This window comes from Orcinus orca, chromosome X (assembly GCF_937001465.1).
Source record: "Orcinus orca chromosome X, mOrcOrc1.1, whole genome shotgun sequence".
Taxonomy (NCBI): domain Eukaryota; kingdom Metazoa; phylum Chordata; class Mammalia; order Artiodactyla; family Delphinidae; genus Orcinus; species Orcinus orca.
Genome location: NC_064580.1, coordinates 117,476,853 through 117,494,246, shown reverse-complemented (window position 1 = coordinate 117,494,246; position 17,394 = coordinate 117,476,853). Strand labels below are relative to the sequence as shown.

At 41.7% G+C, this 17,394-nt stretch overlaps 1 protein-coding gene across 1 annotated transcript in view; it reads right to left on the bottom strand.

Annotated features, from left to right (window-relative positions):
• Positions 1 to 17,394, bottom strand: part of ADGRG4 (adhesion G protein-coupled receptor G4) — a 97,768-nt gene that overhangs the window by 65,018 nt on the left and 15,356 nt on the right. Inside the window, 14 exon segments of the mRNA XM_004278747.1 lie at positions 2,656 to 2,774; positions 4,525 to 4,570; positions 4,573 to 4,656; positions 5,851 to 5,943; positions 5,946 to 6,013; positions 7,532 to 7,577; positions 8,760 to 8,806; positions 10,262 to 10,326; positions 11,033 to 11,045; positions 12,039 to 12,132; positions 12,484 to 12,787; positions 12,829 to 13,355; positions 13,358 to 17,031; positions 17,241 to 17,394. Of these exon segments, the coding sequence (XP_004278795.1) occupies positions 2,656 to 2,774; positions 4,525 to 4,570; positions 4,573 to 4,656; positions 5,851 to 5,943; positions 5,946 to 6,013; positions 7,532 to 7,577; positions 8,760 to 8,806; positions 10,262 to 10,326; positions 11,033 to 11,045; positions 12,039 to 12,132; positions 12,484 to 12,787; positions 12,829 to 13,355; positions 13,358 to 17,031; positions 17,241 to 17,394 (5,334 nt within the window).

Genomic DNA, 17,394 nt, shown 5'->3' with positions numbered 1-17,394 from the left:
ACAAATAGAACTACCATAGGACCCAGCAATCCCACTACTGGGCATATACCCTGAGAAAACCATAATTCAAAAAGAGTCATGTACCAAAATGTTCATTGCAGCTCTATTTACAATAGCCCAGAGATGGAAACAACCTAAGTGTCCATCATCGGATGAATGGATAAAGAAGATGTGGCACATATATACAATGGAATATTACTCAGCCATAAAAAGAAATGAAATTGAGCTATTTGTAATGAGGTGGATAGACCTAGAGTCTATCATACAGAGTGAAGTAAGTCAGAAAGAGAAAGACAAATACTATATGCTAACACATATATATGGAATTTAAGAAAAAAAAATGTCATGAAGAACCTAGGGGTAAGACGGGAATAAAGACACAGACCTACTAAAGAATGGACTTGAGGATATGGGGAGCAGGAAGGGTAAGCTGTGACAAAGTGAGAGAGAGGCATGGACATATATACACTACGAAACATAAGGTAGGTAGCTAGTGGGAAGCAGCCGCATAGCACAGGGAGATCAGCTCGGTGCTTTGTGACCGCCTGGAGGGGTGGGTTAGGGGGGGTGGGAGGGAGGGAGACGCAAGAGGGAAGAGATATGGGAACATATGTATATGTATAACTGATTCACTTTGTTACGAAGCAGAAACTAACACACCATTGTAAAGGAATTATACTCCAATAAAGATGTAAAAAAAAATGTCAAGAAGGTATATCTACATAAAGTGTAGTTACTACAATAAAATAAAATTAAAAGAAGGAAGAAAGTAGATTGGAGGTTTCCAGGGGTTGGGGGGAGGAGAGAATGGAGATTGACTGCTAACATGTATGGGGTTTCTTTTAGGAGTAATTAAAATGTCCTAGAATTAGTGGTGATGGTTGCAAAATCTAGCAAATAGACTAAAAAACACTGAATTGTACACATTACATGGCTGAATTTTATGATGTCAGTACCTCCATAAAAAATTTTAACTACATTGAGATTAACTGATACTTATCAAATCAAGATCCTAAAATCTGATAGCATGCTGTGTTGATTTGAAGATGTTCTGAAACAGGCACTTTCACACTTTGCAAGTGGGAGTATAAGTTGGTGCAATTATTACAGAGAGCATTTTGACACCATCAGAAGTATGATTTATTTGAAAAGACACATGCACCCCAATGTTCATAGCAGCAGTATTTACAATAACCAAGACATGGAAGCAACCTCAAAGTCCATTGACAGATGAATGGATAAAGAAGATACTATATATATATATATATATATATATATATATATAAAACAGAATATTACTCAGCCATAAAAAAGAATGAAATATGCCATTTGCAGAAACATGGATGGACCTAGAGATTGTCATACTAAGTGAAGTAAGTCAGACAGAGAAAGACACATACCATATGATATCACGAATATGTGGAATCTAAAATATGACACAAAAGAACTTACAAAACAGAAACAGACTCAGACTTAGAAAACAAACTTATGGTTACCCAAGGGGAAGGGGGAGGAGGGATAAGTTAGGAGTCTGGGATTAACAGATACAAACTACTGTATATAAAATATATAAACAACAATGTCCCTCTGTATAGTGCAGGGAACTCTACTCAATATCTTTTAATAACGTATAATGGAAAAGAATCTGAAAAAGAATATATATATTTACACATGTATAACTGAATCACTTTGCTGTACATTTGAAACTAACACATTGTAAATTAACTATACTTCAATTTTAAAAATACTAAAAGAAAAAAAAGGAAAACCATTAAAAAAATTAAAAAATAAAATAAAAATACTAAAAGAAATAAGACAAATAAGAAAAAAGTGAAATGATAATGTAAAGTCTAGCTTTATCAATTCAAAAAAATTTTGGCATAGCAAATAAAAGATAATTTATCTTAAAGAAAAGTATGACTGACCCAGCAATTCTACTTTTAGGAATTTATGCTTCAAGCATACCATACTTACACAAAATGACACATGCATGATATCCATTACAGCAGTATTTTAAAAGTAAAGTGTAATTATCAAGTTAAATTACCATCCGCAGGCAACGGTTAAAGAAATCAATTGTAGCATATTCATGCAGTTAATACAACTCAGTGAAAAAAAGAATGTATATTATATTATCATATACTAGTATGATAATATCTGCAATATAATGTTAAGAGGAAAAAGCAAGGTGCAGAACAGCATGTATAGCACGCTCCACTTTGCATACAAAAAGGGAAGAAGAATACACACACACGCATTTCCTTATAGATGCATAGATATCTCCTCGGATACTAACTGAATGGCTGGTGTTAGCAGTGGGAGGGAGAGGTTTCACTGCATACACTTCTTTATTTTTTCAATATTGAACTATATGAAGTATTACCTATTAAAACTTTTAAAAAATTAAAATAAAACAAAAAATAATTAGCCAACAATTATAAAATAAAAAACATTATAAAACAAAAAACACTGACCGTTCTGACTTCTCATGCTCCACTCCCACCTCCACCAATGTAACTACCTCATTTCTGAAATTGGATTGTTGTCAGGTAGGTTTTTCTGTGGGTGGTTTACCCGTACTCTCTCTGGTCTCAGGTCAAGTAGACAAACTAACTGAGTTCCATTATTTCTCTAATGTGTACAGAACAGTCTTACCGTCACTTATTGTAATATTAGCAAGGTCCACAATCTTATTAGGAAGCGCTTGAAGCAATTTGCATTGTTTAAACTTTGGTTTTTCCCAGTGAGATTTGCCAGTGTTGATACTGATTGAGCTGAAAAAGAGAGGAGAGATAACAAAAAGCTTCATGGTTGGAAGATGAGGCCAGAATACTTTGAAAGCGAATGGTGAAGGAACACGGTGTGTCCTTGGCATGCCTCCCCTTTGCCCATTCCCAGCCTCCTGGCTGAGATAGCAAAGGTCGTAGCCCAGTGTTTGTACAGTGAAGAAAACTTTGCTCTTGGGGAGCAAGTGAATCTAGGGTCCCCATGCAGGAGGTATAAACAGGCAAGAGAGGCTGAGATGGAGCAGGGCCACATCCATCGGACCGAGAGTCAAGGCAGAGATTTTTGCCTCTCTGGACATGACTCCTACCCTCACTTTTGCCCCTTACCCTCATTTTAAGAGGGAATTCCTGTTAGAATTGTGGTCTCTATTTCAGCATATTAATTTACTCAAGGCAGTTAGTATAGCACCCTCTGTGACTCACTGGCCTTCATCATCCACCCTCCACTATGCCCCATCCAATTCAAGCCAGTTCATTTCAAATCAGCTAACACGTTTATTGGGAACCTTCTGTGTTCTAGGACTGGTAGTAGGTACTACAGACAAACAGGGCAAGGTCTCGTCCCTTGAGGAGCTTGTAACTTGGTGCTTTGAGACTGTAAATGTAACTACATTTATTAGGCAAGATATGAGATGGAAAAAGTGTAGAAACAAAACAGAATCTGTTGAACCATCAATCAAGGAGAACTTATTTGCAACTTTTGAGCTGAGCTGGACGCTAAAAAGACAGAGATGGAGAAAGTGTCCGCCACTCCTCCAACCAAGCAGAGCAAATAGCACAAGCAGAGAAAGAGATGCAAGTCCACAGTGGCAATGGCCCTTGTTGGCTGGAGCGCATGTTAGGGAAAGGAGCCTGCAGGTCTTGAGTACGTTAGGGGTTTGGACTTAATTCTTGAGGCAATATGGAACTGGAGTGGGAGATTGGAACGATGACAGCCATACGTTAGGAAAATCACGCTGGTGGAGTGTAGCTGGGGGGGTAGTGGGCAGTTAGAAGGCAAGGAGACTACTTTAATCGTAGGCACCCAGGGAGTGGCAGTGGGGTAGGAGAAGAAAGGGTAGATGTGAGCTCTGGTTATGACCACAAAAGCTGCATGACTTGCTAAGTGATTAGATGCAGGCAGGAAGAGGTACGACCCAGTCCAAGATGTCACCCTCCAAAAGAGAATTTTTAAGCTTTTGTCAAAACCTGCTGCCCCTCTGGCCTGCCCACTTAAGTTAATGGCATAAACCAGTAGCAGAGAGTAGGAAAAGAGGGGCTGATTATTTCAAAAAGGAAAATGTTAAAGTCAACAATAGAAGAGTGATTTAGTAAATTATTATGGCCCATCAACGAGGTAGCTTCTGAGGCAGGTTTTTGAAAAAGTCATTAAGAAGATGAATGTAAAGCATGGAAAACGTTTGATAAACCATTGAGTGAAAGGGTGAATGACATTAGTGCTATAAGGACGGTGAATACCACTACATACAATTTAAAGGGCATACGGTGAAAGGCCAAATGGAAAAATACAACTTAAAAACAGCTGTGTTCAGGTCGTGGGATTATGGGAGCTTTTTTTTTCTCTTCTGTTTTGAAATTTTTTCTGGAATGTTATTATATGGCATGTGTATGCTTAAGTAGGTCCACAAGGTAAAAGAAAGAAAGGGAGGGAGCATGCTCAAATGACATGGAAACATGCTCCCAATTAAGCAGACCTTTATGTATCTGAACGCTCAATTAGAACTCGGCTGGTACATACCAGATTCTAGTAGCGTTTCCATCCTGATTTTTTCTGCATCTAGTTGGGCTGTCTCGGTAGGGTGGGTTAAGAGCCACTTATATGTCCCTTTGTATTTAGAGGCTGTTTCTTCAGCTTTGCACTTTCTGGGCTCTACAGAGAAAATGTATGCACATTTGAAAGGGCAAAAGGCACTTAAAAGTTTCATGAACATCCATTATCACCCAACATTATTACCCTGCACATAAACATCAGCTAATAAAAGGGGAAAGTTTTCTACCAGGCAATTTAAACCAGGCTGAAAATAACATTAAATGGAATCTTTTTTTTTTTTTTTTTAAATAAGGCTCCCAGTACGATCTCACATTTGGTCCTTTGCCTTAAAACTACCACTTGATGGGCCAGTTTTTCTGCTGTGGCTCTATTAAAATGGTACATAGGCATTGAAAAAAATCAAGCCACGCAAAGGGATGTAGTGTAAAAAGTCAAATCAGTCCCCACCTGTCGATTGCCTTCCTTTTGAGTGGCAGTTGTTAATAGTTTGAGGTGCAGTGACAGGAGGCTAAAGGCTGGCTTCTTTTTCTGGTGGCGCCTCCCTTCTTAATGGGCTCTGGGGTGGATTCGGTTGTAGTAAACTCAGTGTATTCGTCATCGGTAGTACAGACCAGGGTGCTCTGTTCTCTTGTTGATGCTGACGGCAAGGTTTTGCTGCCAAGTGTTGTCACATTAAGGGAGACATGTCCTGAGCTAAGTTTATGTGGTAAGGTCCCAGGGTTTTTTTTTTTTTTTTGCGGGGGGAGGTAGTTGTTTTGGCCACGCCACGCCGCTTGCAGGATCTTAGTTCCCCGACCAGAGATCGAACCTGGGCCCACGTCAGTGAGAGCATGGAGTCTTAACCACTGGACCACCAGGGAATTCCCAAGGTCCCAGTTTTTACTGACCACCCACGAGGTTTATGACCCTGATTCCAGAAATCAGGGTGGCCGGAGAAGCGGGCCAGCCAGCCTTGCCCAACCATCCCAGTTTTCTCTCTGAGTGAGGATGTAAGACGCCTTCTTCTCCCTCTCTGGTGTATTTAAGCAAGAGAAACAGTCCGCCCACTCCATTGATGAACTGGCCGCTGCTAATATCCAGAGTGGATCGATGGTCTCTGGTAACCCCTCTGGCACTCGTTTTTAAAGCTCTTCCAGGTGGAAAGGTTGCCAGGGCAAGATGAGCACTGAGGCTGTGGAAAGGAAATTGAAGACAGTTTCTCTCCCCCTCTGAAGGCAGAATCTCTTACTATGTATGCATTTGGAGCTTTATAACAAAGAGTGAATTTATATGGAAATACCCAATGGAAATTACCTCGTTTTTTCACTGCAACGTGTTCAGACTTTACTAATAACGTCAACTGATCTGGTGTGAAGTTTCCATGAGTGAGGTTGCCATGTATTTTCTTTTGATCCTGCTAATCAATTTGGTGGGCACTAAAGAAGAGTTGGCCTTTATGATGACCTGACAAGCACAGCTAAAAAGAAGAGCAAAAAAAAAAAGATGTTGGAGTTATGGCCACAGAGTGCAACTTGGCCTGCGTTGCAGATGACTTAATTAGTAGTCCATAAATGTCAAGCATTTTACAGCTATTAAGTGGCAAATCTTAAGAAATGATGGAAGACAGCATATTGAAGTCATCTGATAAATTTTCTCGTATCCAAAACAAACAACTCAAAACCCATTTTCAAAAGAAGAGTCAGCAACATTTGCATTATGTTGAAATTGACTAGCCGTGCGATTTCTAGGAGTTTGTGATAATTAATAGGGAAGATGGAGTACTCAGGATTTATTACTTCAGAGAAAACCTTTTACCCTTCTGGTCTCTAATTTACCCATCATTACCGCAATAATAAGGCAAACAGGCACATGCTCAATTAGTCTATAAAGCTGCGTTCTGAAGAAGGCCTATTTCTATAATAGAATAATAATGATAATAACAGTAGCCAACATTTGTAGAGCTCTTGTTCTGCATGTTTTAATTCATGTTATCTTCACAAGAACTTTATGAGGTAGTGCTATTATTATCCCCATTCTACAGATGAAGGAACTGAGCCTTAGCCAAGGTCACAAAGACCTAATATTTCATTTCGGAATGTTCTGTCTACTAAAAGATATGTTATGAAAGAATAGGGCTGTCCTTAACCTCGATCTCTATAGCGAGGTCCTCAAACATTCTAAATTCCTCTACTCCTCCATTACTGAGCACATTTCAGATTCATAAACTTACCTATGCCTTTTCTCCATTTCCATTTGTAGATACATCTTTTGGAAGAACACATTTCCTGTATTTCCTATCAGCTCTTGAAAGTCAGATGCGCCTGTGTTTACCTAAAATTTCTCTCTATGTCCAATCGAAGCCATGCCCCCCCCCCGCGACTGATCCATATTTGGTGAAGTCCCTGTTCATCCTACCCATTCCACTGGTACCTATCTTCTCAGCTTTCATCTTCTCAGTCTGAAGAGGACTCTTCTTTTTGAACCCTCTCCTCTTGCTGCAAGAGTAGAGCAGACCCTCTACCCTTAGCACCCTGAACATTTTAATGACCTTTCCATGAGCCTCCTATGGCTATATGTCCTTCTTGGGCTGCATCGAGCAGACCAGCAATAGCCAGTGTTCCGGGAGGAGCCAGACCACGAGTCTGAACAGGACCGAGGCTGCTTTCCATGTTGTTTTTCAATTTCCCTGCTCAGTATTTCCTGGACTTTTTTGATGACAATAAATGCTTTATTGACCTATCCCCAAATTATGACCACTTTGGACCCCATTTTCTCTTCACTACAAAGAGGCAGCAGGCAGGCTGTTAGGCTGTGCCGTGACCAACAAAAACAACTTATTTCGTGAAGGCAAGAGCCCATTTACAGCATCTGTAAAATAACCACCAGGTACTTTGATCTCCTTCTGACAACTCTGACCAACAGGCTACACATACAGAATTAAATGGAAGGAAAATCAGAACTAAATGTACCAGCTACGAATAAACTCAGCTCCTACCTGTATGGTACACGGGAAATTGTAGCCATTCCTTGCCCTTCTCTCTGTTTCAAATAACGCAAAAGAAAGGTACGTAGTCACTGAAATCTTTAAACAAACGTCACAATTGACTAGGGGGCTTATCGTTAACAACCACGATTGTAATTATACTTTACATTTATGTAACCCATTGCCATCTAAAAATCACCTGCAAAAACATCAATGCATTCAGTCCTGACACCAACACTGTAGGGTAGGTAATGCAGGGGTGGTCACCCCATTTTCTAGTCTCACAGAACTTGAATGATCTGCCCAGTATCCCACAGCTGATGGCTCACAGGATTTGGATCCAAACATGGCGATGATAATTTTAACACTAGCAAGATTTCACCGTACTCTATGTCCTGTGCTAAGCACTGTATGTAAGTTATCTCGTTCCATCTTTCCAACAGCCCTGTGAAGAACGGTGATATTATTATCCTCATTTTACAGATGAGGAAACTGAGGCATAGGAAGTTTAATTAAGTTGCCCAAGGTCTCACAGTTAGGAAGTGGAAAAGCAGAGATTCTAACCCAGGCAGCCTGACTCTGGGGACCATATTATCACCAAAAGGTTTTTACATCTATTATTTGACAGGAATTTTACTTATGTGATGTTATCTATACTGTGTTCAATCTTTAAATTCTGACTCAGGTATTTACAGAGTGTATTTTAAATGATGGCAGATAATTTGGAATGCACTGTAGGCTTGACTGTATTTTGTATAGTCAAAATATTTGTCTCAGATTTAAACACCTTAAACCCTGGGCGCATACTAATTCTTTCAGAATCTAACATTGTAAAGCTTTGAGGCACTGGAACAGATGATGGAAGATAGTTTTGTCACACTCTGGATTTATTACGTGAATGCCTGTCTTGCAAACAATTGTGTCACTCTTGGAAAAACCAGGCTTTTTTGCCAGATGTCTACAACCAAGAAATTCCATTTATCATTTACAATCCCCAAATCATTCCATACTACTGTAGCCCCCAAAATGTGCCTCAAAAAACTATCACATAGACAGTTCAGAAAAGCAGAGGATGGTTTTCTTAGTGGCTTCTTGTGCAGATCCCAAAGAAAGTAATGTAATTTGACCCTCAGTTATCACAACTGAACTTTGCCTGATAATATACACTTGAATGGAAGAGCTATTTAGCTATATCTAATCAGGTATAGGATGGGTCGCAAGTAGATTTGTTTTGAAAAATTACTTACAAACGTTCGGTCCATGGTTATTTCTTCCTCAGTAGTGTCTCTGTACCAAAATCATCAAAAAATTATAGAAAAATGAAATATAGTACCAAATACATGAGGGAACAAGTTCAGGAGAAAGACAACTCAGGCAGAACAGTAACATCCACCAGCTTGGAATTCTCATAATACTAGGGCTCTAAGGAGACACTTTAAAAGAGCTGGGTCATTATTTGCACACCAAAATGGTGGTAAGACTTTGCTTCAGCAATCCCACTTCTAGAAATCTATACCAGCCGGGGTGTATAAAATATATATACTAAAGTGAAGTAACTGAAATGTCCATCACTAAGGTAATTGGATAAATACACCAAGGCACACACATACAAAAGAATTCTACGCAGTCATCAAAATGAATAAGCTAGATCTGTATGTATTGGCCTGAGAGGATGTACATGAGGTATTCTAAAACAAGAAAAGAAAGTTGTAAAACAGTATGTAGAGTGGGAGCCCATTCTCTTAGTAAACACATGGCAACAAATCTAGAGAAATATATAAAATAAGCTGTTAACCAGAGTAGGTGGGGAAAGGCAGGTTTCTGAAGATTTTTGCTATCCATGCTATATATTTCTGTAAAGCTCTAAGATTTTACAATGACCACATATTACCTTGGTGATAAAGAGAAATCATAGACACAGTTCTTTAAAAGAATGTTGTATACTCCAGACATTTCCAATTTTCTTTTAATAACCTATCATGGATTTACTTCCATTACATTCTATGAACCTTCTTGAACCCATTTGTGTTTGAACACGCAAAAGAAACCAAAATCCCAGGGTATGGAAGACAGGCAGTCACATTCAATGTTTTAAAAAATCAGCTTACTATGGTATACCAGAACCATGCTTATTTTTCAAAGGGATTCTTCTGGATGTCCCTTTGACAGGGGGCTAGTATACATGCAGGGCAGGAGCAGAGAAAATAGTTCTCAGATGACCAGTTGCCTTTGTCATGGTCTTCTGGATACTACTCAGTGCCTGCCAATTTCACTGCAATCACCTCTCCAAATCTGTGCCCCAGGCAGGTCTTGAACTAACCAGCATTCCTTACTCACTTTAAACATTTCAGGTTCCCTTGGAATTTCTAATTCCTGAAAGTGCATTATCCAAAAGTAAAAGGCCTTATAAATCCTCATGCAATGGCCATCCCTGGCCTTTCATCCCTTTAAGACATGATTTTTTTTCCCTTAAGTCACACAATCATAGCATATTAAAGCTAAAAGTGGTATTAGGGGTAACTGAGTCCAATTCTACTGTTTCCCCTATTTACTTTCTTCTGTTTTGTTCTCCCATTGGCTTTATACCCTAGTAATAATATAAACTTCTTTCTCATTCCAAAGAGAACTTACACTCAGAAGGGAAGATGAAACTCAAAATGCAGCAGTCTCTAAATCTCAGACAAAAACAAAGGAAATCCCCTCGGGATAGAAACAGACCCACAGTGGATGACACTCACATACCTGCTTTTAATTTGAACAGCCAGATTAGCAAGGACAGATTCACTGTCCTGAAATATAGAAGTCAACTGTAAAAGATAAGACATATCAGTTTGAGGACTCCTGCTGCTCTTTCTTAACCCAGCAGCGTTACCTGAGATGATGTGATCATTAAGCTGCATTCATTATTTCAGTTGGTTCAACATCTCCATCTCTCCACTCAGCTTTTCAATTTACATTTTACCTATTTTTATGGGCTGAACTGTGTCCCCCCCCAAATTCATGTTGAAGCTCTAACCCCTTCATGTGACTGTATTTGGAAATAGGGCCTTTAAGGAGGTAATTAAGGCTAAATGAGGTCATAAGGGTGGAGCCCTAATCTGATAGGACTGGTGTCCTTATAAGAAGAGGAAGAGACACCAGAGATCTCTCTTTCTCTGCGTGCACACACACAGAAAATGCCATGTGGGAGGACACAGTGAGGTGGCCATCTACAAGCCAAGGAGACACGCCTCACCAGAAACCAACCCTGCCAGCACCATGATTTTGGACTTCCAAGCTCCAGAACTGTAAGAAAATAAATGTCTGTAAAATAACATACACATAACTGAACCACTTTGCTATACACCCGAAGCTGACCCAGCATCGTAAGTCAACTATACCACAATTAAAAAGAAAACGAAAGAAAAGCCTGTCATTTAAACCACCTAGTGCATCATATTTTGTTATGGCAGCCCTGGTGGATGAATACACCCCCCCCCCATTTTCAAGCACTTATAATCATGTCGTATATACTTGAAAATAAATGCTGATGGGGAGAGAGGGAAAACAGACATCATCGTTTACTGTTGGTGGGAGGTCACTTAGTGATAGCTATTAAAATGTGAAACATTCATGTCCTTTGATCCAGCTATTCCAGTTCTAGGAATTTATCCTACAGAAATACTCAAGTGCCCCCCAAATTTATTGCAAGGGCATCATTGTCAGCATTGTTTCCAAATAGAGAAAAAAATAGAAACAACTTAAATGTCCACAAAAAGATGCCTGGATTAAAAAGAAATACTACAATACAACGATCCAGTGAAATCCTGTTAAAGTATATGAGGTAGATCTATATTTACCAGCATGAATGTGCTCAAAGATACAGGGTTAAGTGAAAAGAAAGCAAGTTGCAGAATAGCGTAATTACTGATTCGAATTACTTTTGTAAAGGAACACACATGTATCACTGTTATTATATGTATAGAAAAAATCTGAAAGAATATACTTTAAACTGGTAAGAGGAGTTAATACAAGAAGCAATATCAGGGAGGATATTTACTTTCTGGGTTTCAGATTTTAGTCTCTGAATTTTTTACGTATTACTCTTATTATCAGAAAAATGTAAGGATAACTGAAACATCTCTTATGTAAAAGAGAGAAGAAATGAAAATGCAGAAAACAAAAATATTTTAAGTATAATGGCATACGCTATGTTATCACGGCTCTCCTAGGTTCCCCAAATAGGGAAATTTGGCAAAGACCCAGAATTCATGTCAGTGGAGGGAAATATACAGTTCTAAACCAATTAAAATAATAACATCCCATAAAAGCTTTTAGCATTTGCACTATGAAAGAGAGACCTCATACATCCTCATGGTGTTGATTACAGAGTGGATAAATTTGCAGCAAAAATAATCAAAACCAATTTGCTGTGAAATGTATTATGGGTAGGAAAAAAGTGTAGCCTAGTTTTAATCTACTCAGTCATATTTTTTTCACGTATTTTTTATGTAGCACAAATATTCAAAAGATTATTTACCAATTTTTTGCAAATTCTTTTACAACCCTGGTAATAGGGATCCTTAGCTCTTCATCAAAGACAGAGAAGCTCATTTCAATATTGTAGAAGGAAACTGTAATTAAAAATAAGGAGATTAGGGCTTCCCTGGTGGCGCAGTGGTTGAGAGTCCGCCTGCCGATGCAGGGGACACGGGTTCGTGCCCTGGTCTGGGAAGATCCCACATGCCGCGGAGCAGCTGGGCCCGCGAGCCATGGCCGCTGAGCCTGCGCGTCTGGAGCCTGTGCTCAGCAACGGGAGAGGCCACAACAGTGAGAGGCCCACGTACTGCAAAAAATAAATAAATAAATAAGAAATACCTGTACCCTTCTTTTTACCTTTCTGCCTTCAGAGAACTGGCTCCCTTGGAGAACACACATCCCATTGTGCATGCATTCTGTGATGCCACATATATTGCGGAACATACCTTTGGACTTAACAGCAATCGGTGAAGTCAAAGTTTCCATAGATAAAAAGGAAGGTGTGGAGTCAGGCCAGGTTGTCTCAAAAGAGGAAGACGTTAGTGAAGACACACTTGCTGTAGAAGGATGTGTTACTCCAGTGGATATGAGTGGAGATGGGGCTCCAGTAGCAGTGGATGTAGTGGTGGCTATATTTAGAACGGAGTCCTGTGTGGGCTTAGGAGGAACAAATGTCGGGGATGCTGATGCAGCTGGGATTCTGCTCCACGTAGATGTTGTTGTAGGGCTAGGTAGAAGCATAGCACCAATAGACCGGGTGCGGTCAATTCAACCATTCAACCATTATTAACCATTTGGGATGTAGGAGGAAAAGAAGTCTTTGGAGTAGAGAACTCGGCTTCAGTACTTTGAGGTGAAAACAGAAATGATGTCAAAGAGGGTGGAGCTGTACTGGATGGAATCCAGGGAGGGTATGAAACAGGTGCATTCACAGACGTGGCACCTTTTGTCCCGGCTGTTGAAGTATTTTCTGACAAGGAAGTCATCTTTTCTGTACTTGAAGAACGGTAAGTGGTGGCTTTTACACTTTTTGTGGGTCCAGGAGTGCTCTTAAAGCCAGTCAAAGAGGGGGAAACCTGAATATTCAAGGAAGTGTGGGGATTTTCTGAGGGAGTAGATGAAAGCACACTTTCAGGGGTGGCAATTCTGGAATAAGTATTTGTGAGAACCGTTACTTTACCACTGCTTACAGTAGACAGAGAGCTATTAGTAATCCCAGAGAATATGCCCAGAGTGGAGGCCTCATATCGTTGTGATGGTTGTCGTGTTGTTGATAGAAATGGTGAAAATGTGGTCTTTGGAATGGAAGAAATAGCTTCATGTTCTTAGAACTGAATAGAGGAGAGGCAGGCGTGCTTACGAATGTAGTCACTAGCCCAGCCATTATAGTGGTTGGAATAGTTTTCACAGAAGGAGAAGTTGGCTCTGTTGGGGAGGATAAGGATGTAGGTGTGATCCTGGAGGACACCTCGGTTATTTCTGAAGTAGTGAAAGCACAGGAAGCCACAGTGCTTTTTGAAGTAGACCCAGCATATGTCACAGGTGTGACATCCAATGTCAATGTTTGCACGGTCATAGAAGGCCCTGGGGGTAATTGAAGACAATAAGTATAGAATGATCCAGCTGTTGTGGAAGCATCAGAAGAAACAGCAGAAGGTGGAAGCGCAGAGTCATTAGCTGACATTGAGGACATCTCAGCCACAGCCCCAGAAGTGGCTACAGAAAGACTTTTCAAATAATCTGCGAGCGCTGTTTTAGAAGATTCAGTCATTAGTACCGTGGGAGTGTCAGAAACGCTTTTGGAGGTGAAGGCAGTGACACTAACTGGCCGTGGGGACCTCTGGTAGATGGGAATGGACGTTGCCATAGCGGTTTTCCCAAGAAGTGCTGTAGGTACGTTTGGAGCAGAAAGGGCTGTAGCGATCCTGTCAGGAGACATAGTTGTAAAATTGGCATTAGATAGTCAAGCTGTGGAAAGAGACGGAGTCTCAGGGGAGGTCTGTGTGCTTTCAGAAATAGGAGAGGCAACTGAAGACACGTCAGGTTGAGTGCTAGATGAAAGCAAGTGTGAAGGAGCTGTGTTATTGTTTACAGGATTTGATATCCTGGTTGTCCCAGAAGTTATGGTATCTGCAGATGAAGTATCCTGGCGGTGTGAGAACGGGTGAGTCACAGAGGTAGTGCTTACTACCTTTTTCTCAGTCCTGGGAGTATATACTGAGAGGGCACTCATGCTCTCTTTTTCAGGAGACAAAAGCGTGGTCATTGTCAGAGCTTGTGAAGGGAGAGCTGTTTTCCCAAGACTGGGAGGCGTTTCTGAAATGTGGACATCTGCTGTTGAGGTAGGTGGAGTGTGCGCGCTCCCAGAAGTGGGAGATGAAGTTGGACTCTCATTAGGTGGAGTCACAAACGGAGTCTCTGAAAGTGAATGTGTTTGGTGACTGGAAATTTTCGTGCCCTCAGCAAATCCTGTGTCTGTCATTTCCGAGGATGAAGTACTGTGGGAGTCTGAAATAAGAGGATTCTTTGATGAGGACATTTCTGTCACCTTCAGAGTTCTAGGGGTCTTTCCCAGGGAGGTGGTCATCCGCTCCTTGTCAGAAGATAAGGTAGAAATGTCAGTCACTAATAAGGTGGGGACCAGTGTGTTTACAGGATGTGTGGAAGATTGAGAAATGTGACCGTAGAGTGAAGTAATAAGCTTGTTGGCGGAGGTGTGTGAGGGCATAGTGTCATCAACAATGGAAGTGTCTGTGGTGCCGGTAGCCAAGCTAACAACATGTCCACTACCACTGAAAGTGTATGGAAAGCTGAGAGCAGGGGTAGAAGTCTCCTCCACTTGAGCTATGGGTTGGGTTGCTAATGGTGTAGACATAGTTGAGGTTACATGAGTGGAGGACACAACGGGAGTGCTGTCAGGGAGAGCTTTAGAGCAGCCAAGAGTGGGTGTGGAAGGGGTTACTGTGTCAGCTGACGGGAACAGAATGGTGGTCTCAGCCTTAGTTGCCACAGGAGTGGGAGGCCTCAGCGAGGGGACTCGAGTTTCTGCCAGAGAGGGAACCGCCGTGGGTGTCATCCTGACAGAGATCCCTGTGGCCTCTGAAGTGGTGTGGATGGAGTCTCTGTGGGAAGGCACGGTACCGCTGGTTGTGGAAGTGCTCTGATCCAATGGCGGCATCGATGCTGTGGTCACTGCAGCTGATGACAGAGTTGAGATATCTGAGGGCAGAGATGTGGAGGAAGCCCTGGCCAATGTAGAAGGCCCAGGCATGGTAACCTTAGTCTCCTCAGACAGCACCATAGAGGTGACAGCAGAGACATTAACCGGCAGTGAGAACACAAGGGTAATAGGCACAGGGGCTGCTGAGGAATGCGTGGCTATAGGCTGTGGAAACAAGGCACCAGCAGTCAAGGACATAGCCGTCCTGTCTGTAGGGATAGTGGCAAAACTCATCCTCAGTATTCTTGTGGTGGAAGCACCCAGGGGTTCAGAAAATGTCTCTGTGCTCCCACAAGTGGGAGATGGGGCTGGATTCCCCTCAGGTAGAGTCTCTGAAGTCCAATGTGCTGTGTAGATGTGGGTGGAATTAAAGATTTCTGTAGTTCCATGAGGTGAATTCTTAGGCGTGGTTTTCACCGATTTTGTAGAAAGCCAACTTTCTCTCGCTTCAGTAGTTGCAGTTGTATTATCCAATTGGGTAGTCAGCTTCTCCATATCAGGAAGTGGGGAAACAGATTCATCTGTTGCTTCCAGTATCGTTGCAAATGGAGAAACCTCGGTTGTCGCTGCTACAGTCGATTTTCCCTTAAGAAAATGGGAAGTGGTTTCTTTCCTTGTCACAGCAGTTCTGAATCTTTGTGCTGTTGCAGACTCTGCAACAGGGGCTATTGTCTCTCCAGATGCAATTGTACCATTTGTCTCTGTTTGCGTGTTCTCAGAAGCACTCTCCTCAGTAGAAAAATTTGGTTCAACATAAGCAAGGGTAGATATTCTATCTACTGGTGGAACAACTGTCTCCTTTGGTGTTGAAAGAAGTTCATTTCCAGCTACTGTGGACATAGAGGTGGGTTTTAGTAGTAAGCTGGTAAGTTTACACTCAGGCAGTTTGGTTACAGATGTGGCTCCAGAAACTGTGGAGAAATTAGCAAACCACGGAGATGTGAATTTGGATAGAACTGCTGTATATCTGTCGGTAGTAACATCAGCGGTGGTAGTGGCCTCACACTCTGTGGATGCTTCTGGTTGGATGATAATATTAGCAGTTGTGGATGAATGCTCTGTATTAGAAGTACTCCCATGGAATGCTGATGTCAACAGGGTCTGTTCTGGTCTGGAAGTCCAAATGATCTCATTGGTGGAGGATAGATGGTTACCTTCATCAGTTACTGATGTGGGACCAGACTCAGACACCTTGGATGTGGAAGCTGATCTAGTGGAAATCAGAGAAAGCATGTTTTCACCACCGGGGGGTGTATTCTGGGTATATACTGGCCCAGTGATTGTGGGGTAAAGCATAATTCCAGCCACTGTAGGTGCAAGTGTGATCCCAGTAGTCAAGGCTGCATGTGTAGTCTCAGCATCAATAACTGTCTGTACACTCTGAGCTCTGGTGAATGGAGAGGATGTCCTAAAAGAAAGGGCCACGGAAGAGGCCTCTTTTGGCACAGAGGTAGATATTGTGCCCTCCACTCTGGGTGAAGAGACATCCTGGAAATTTGTAAATGCCGGCTCTGTTTCAACTGTTCTTAGCGCAGGTGTCATTTCAATAGACCTAGTTGAATAAACTGTAAAGGGTATTTCCATATCAGTTGTTGCCAATGTGGATGCCGTCTGATTTCTAGGAAATACAGAATCCACTGGAACAGCTGTGGAGAGGAGCACAGACTCAGGTGGCAGTGCTGATGCAGTCCCAACGTGAGTAGTTGTAGCTGAAGTCTGGTCCACCGTGGACTGAGGTACACTTCCAGCAGCTGTAGATGCAAGAAACTCCTGGCTAGGGCTTCCCTGGTGGCGCAGTGGTTGAGAGTCCGCCTGCCGATGCAGGGGACACGGGTTCGTGCCCCGGTCCGGGAAAATCCCACATGCCACGGAGCGGCTGGGCCCGTGAGCCATGGCCGCTGAGCCTGCGCGTCCGGAGCCCGTGCTCCACAATGGGAGAGGCCACAACAATGAGAGGCCTGCGTACCACAAAAAAAAAAAAACTCCTGGCTAGCTGTGGAGATAGGGAGTGCCCCCATACCTGTGGATTTGGGTCAAGATGTTGTAGACATGGATATCGACTCAATAGATGAGAATAAATATGTTGTCCTCCTAACAGCCGACTGAGATCCAGTCACCGAAGTTTTGAATGTAATTA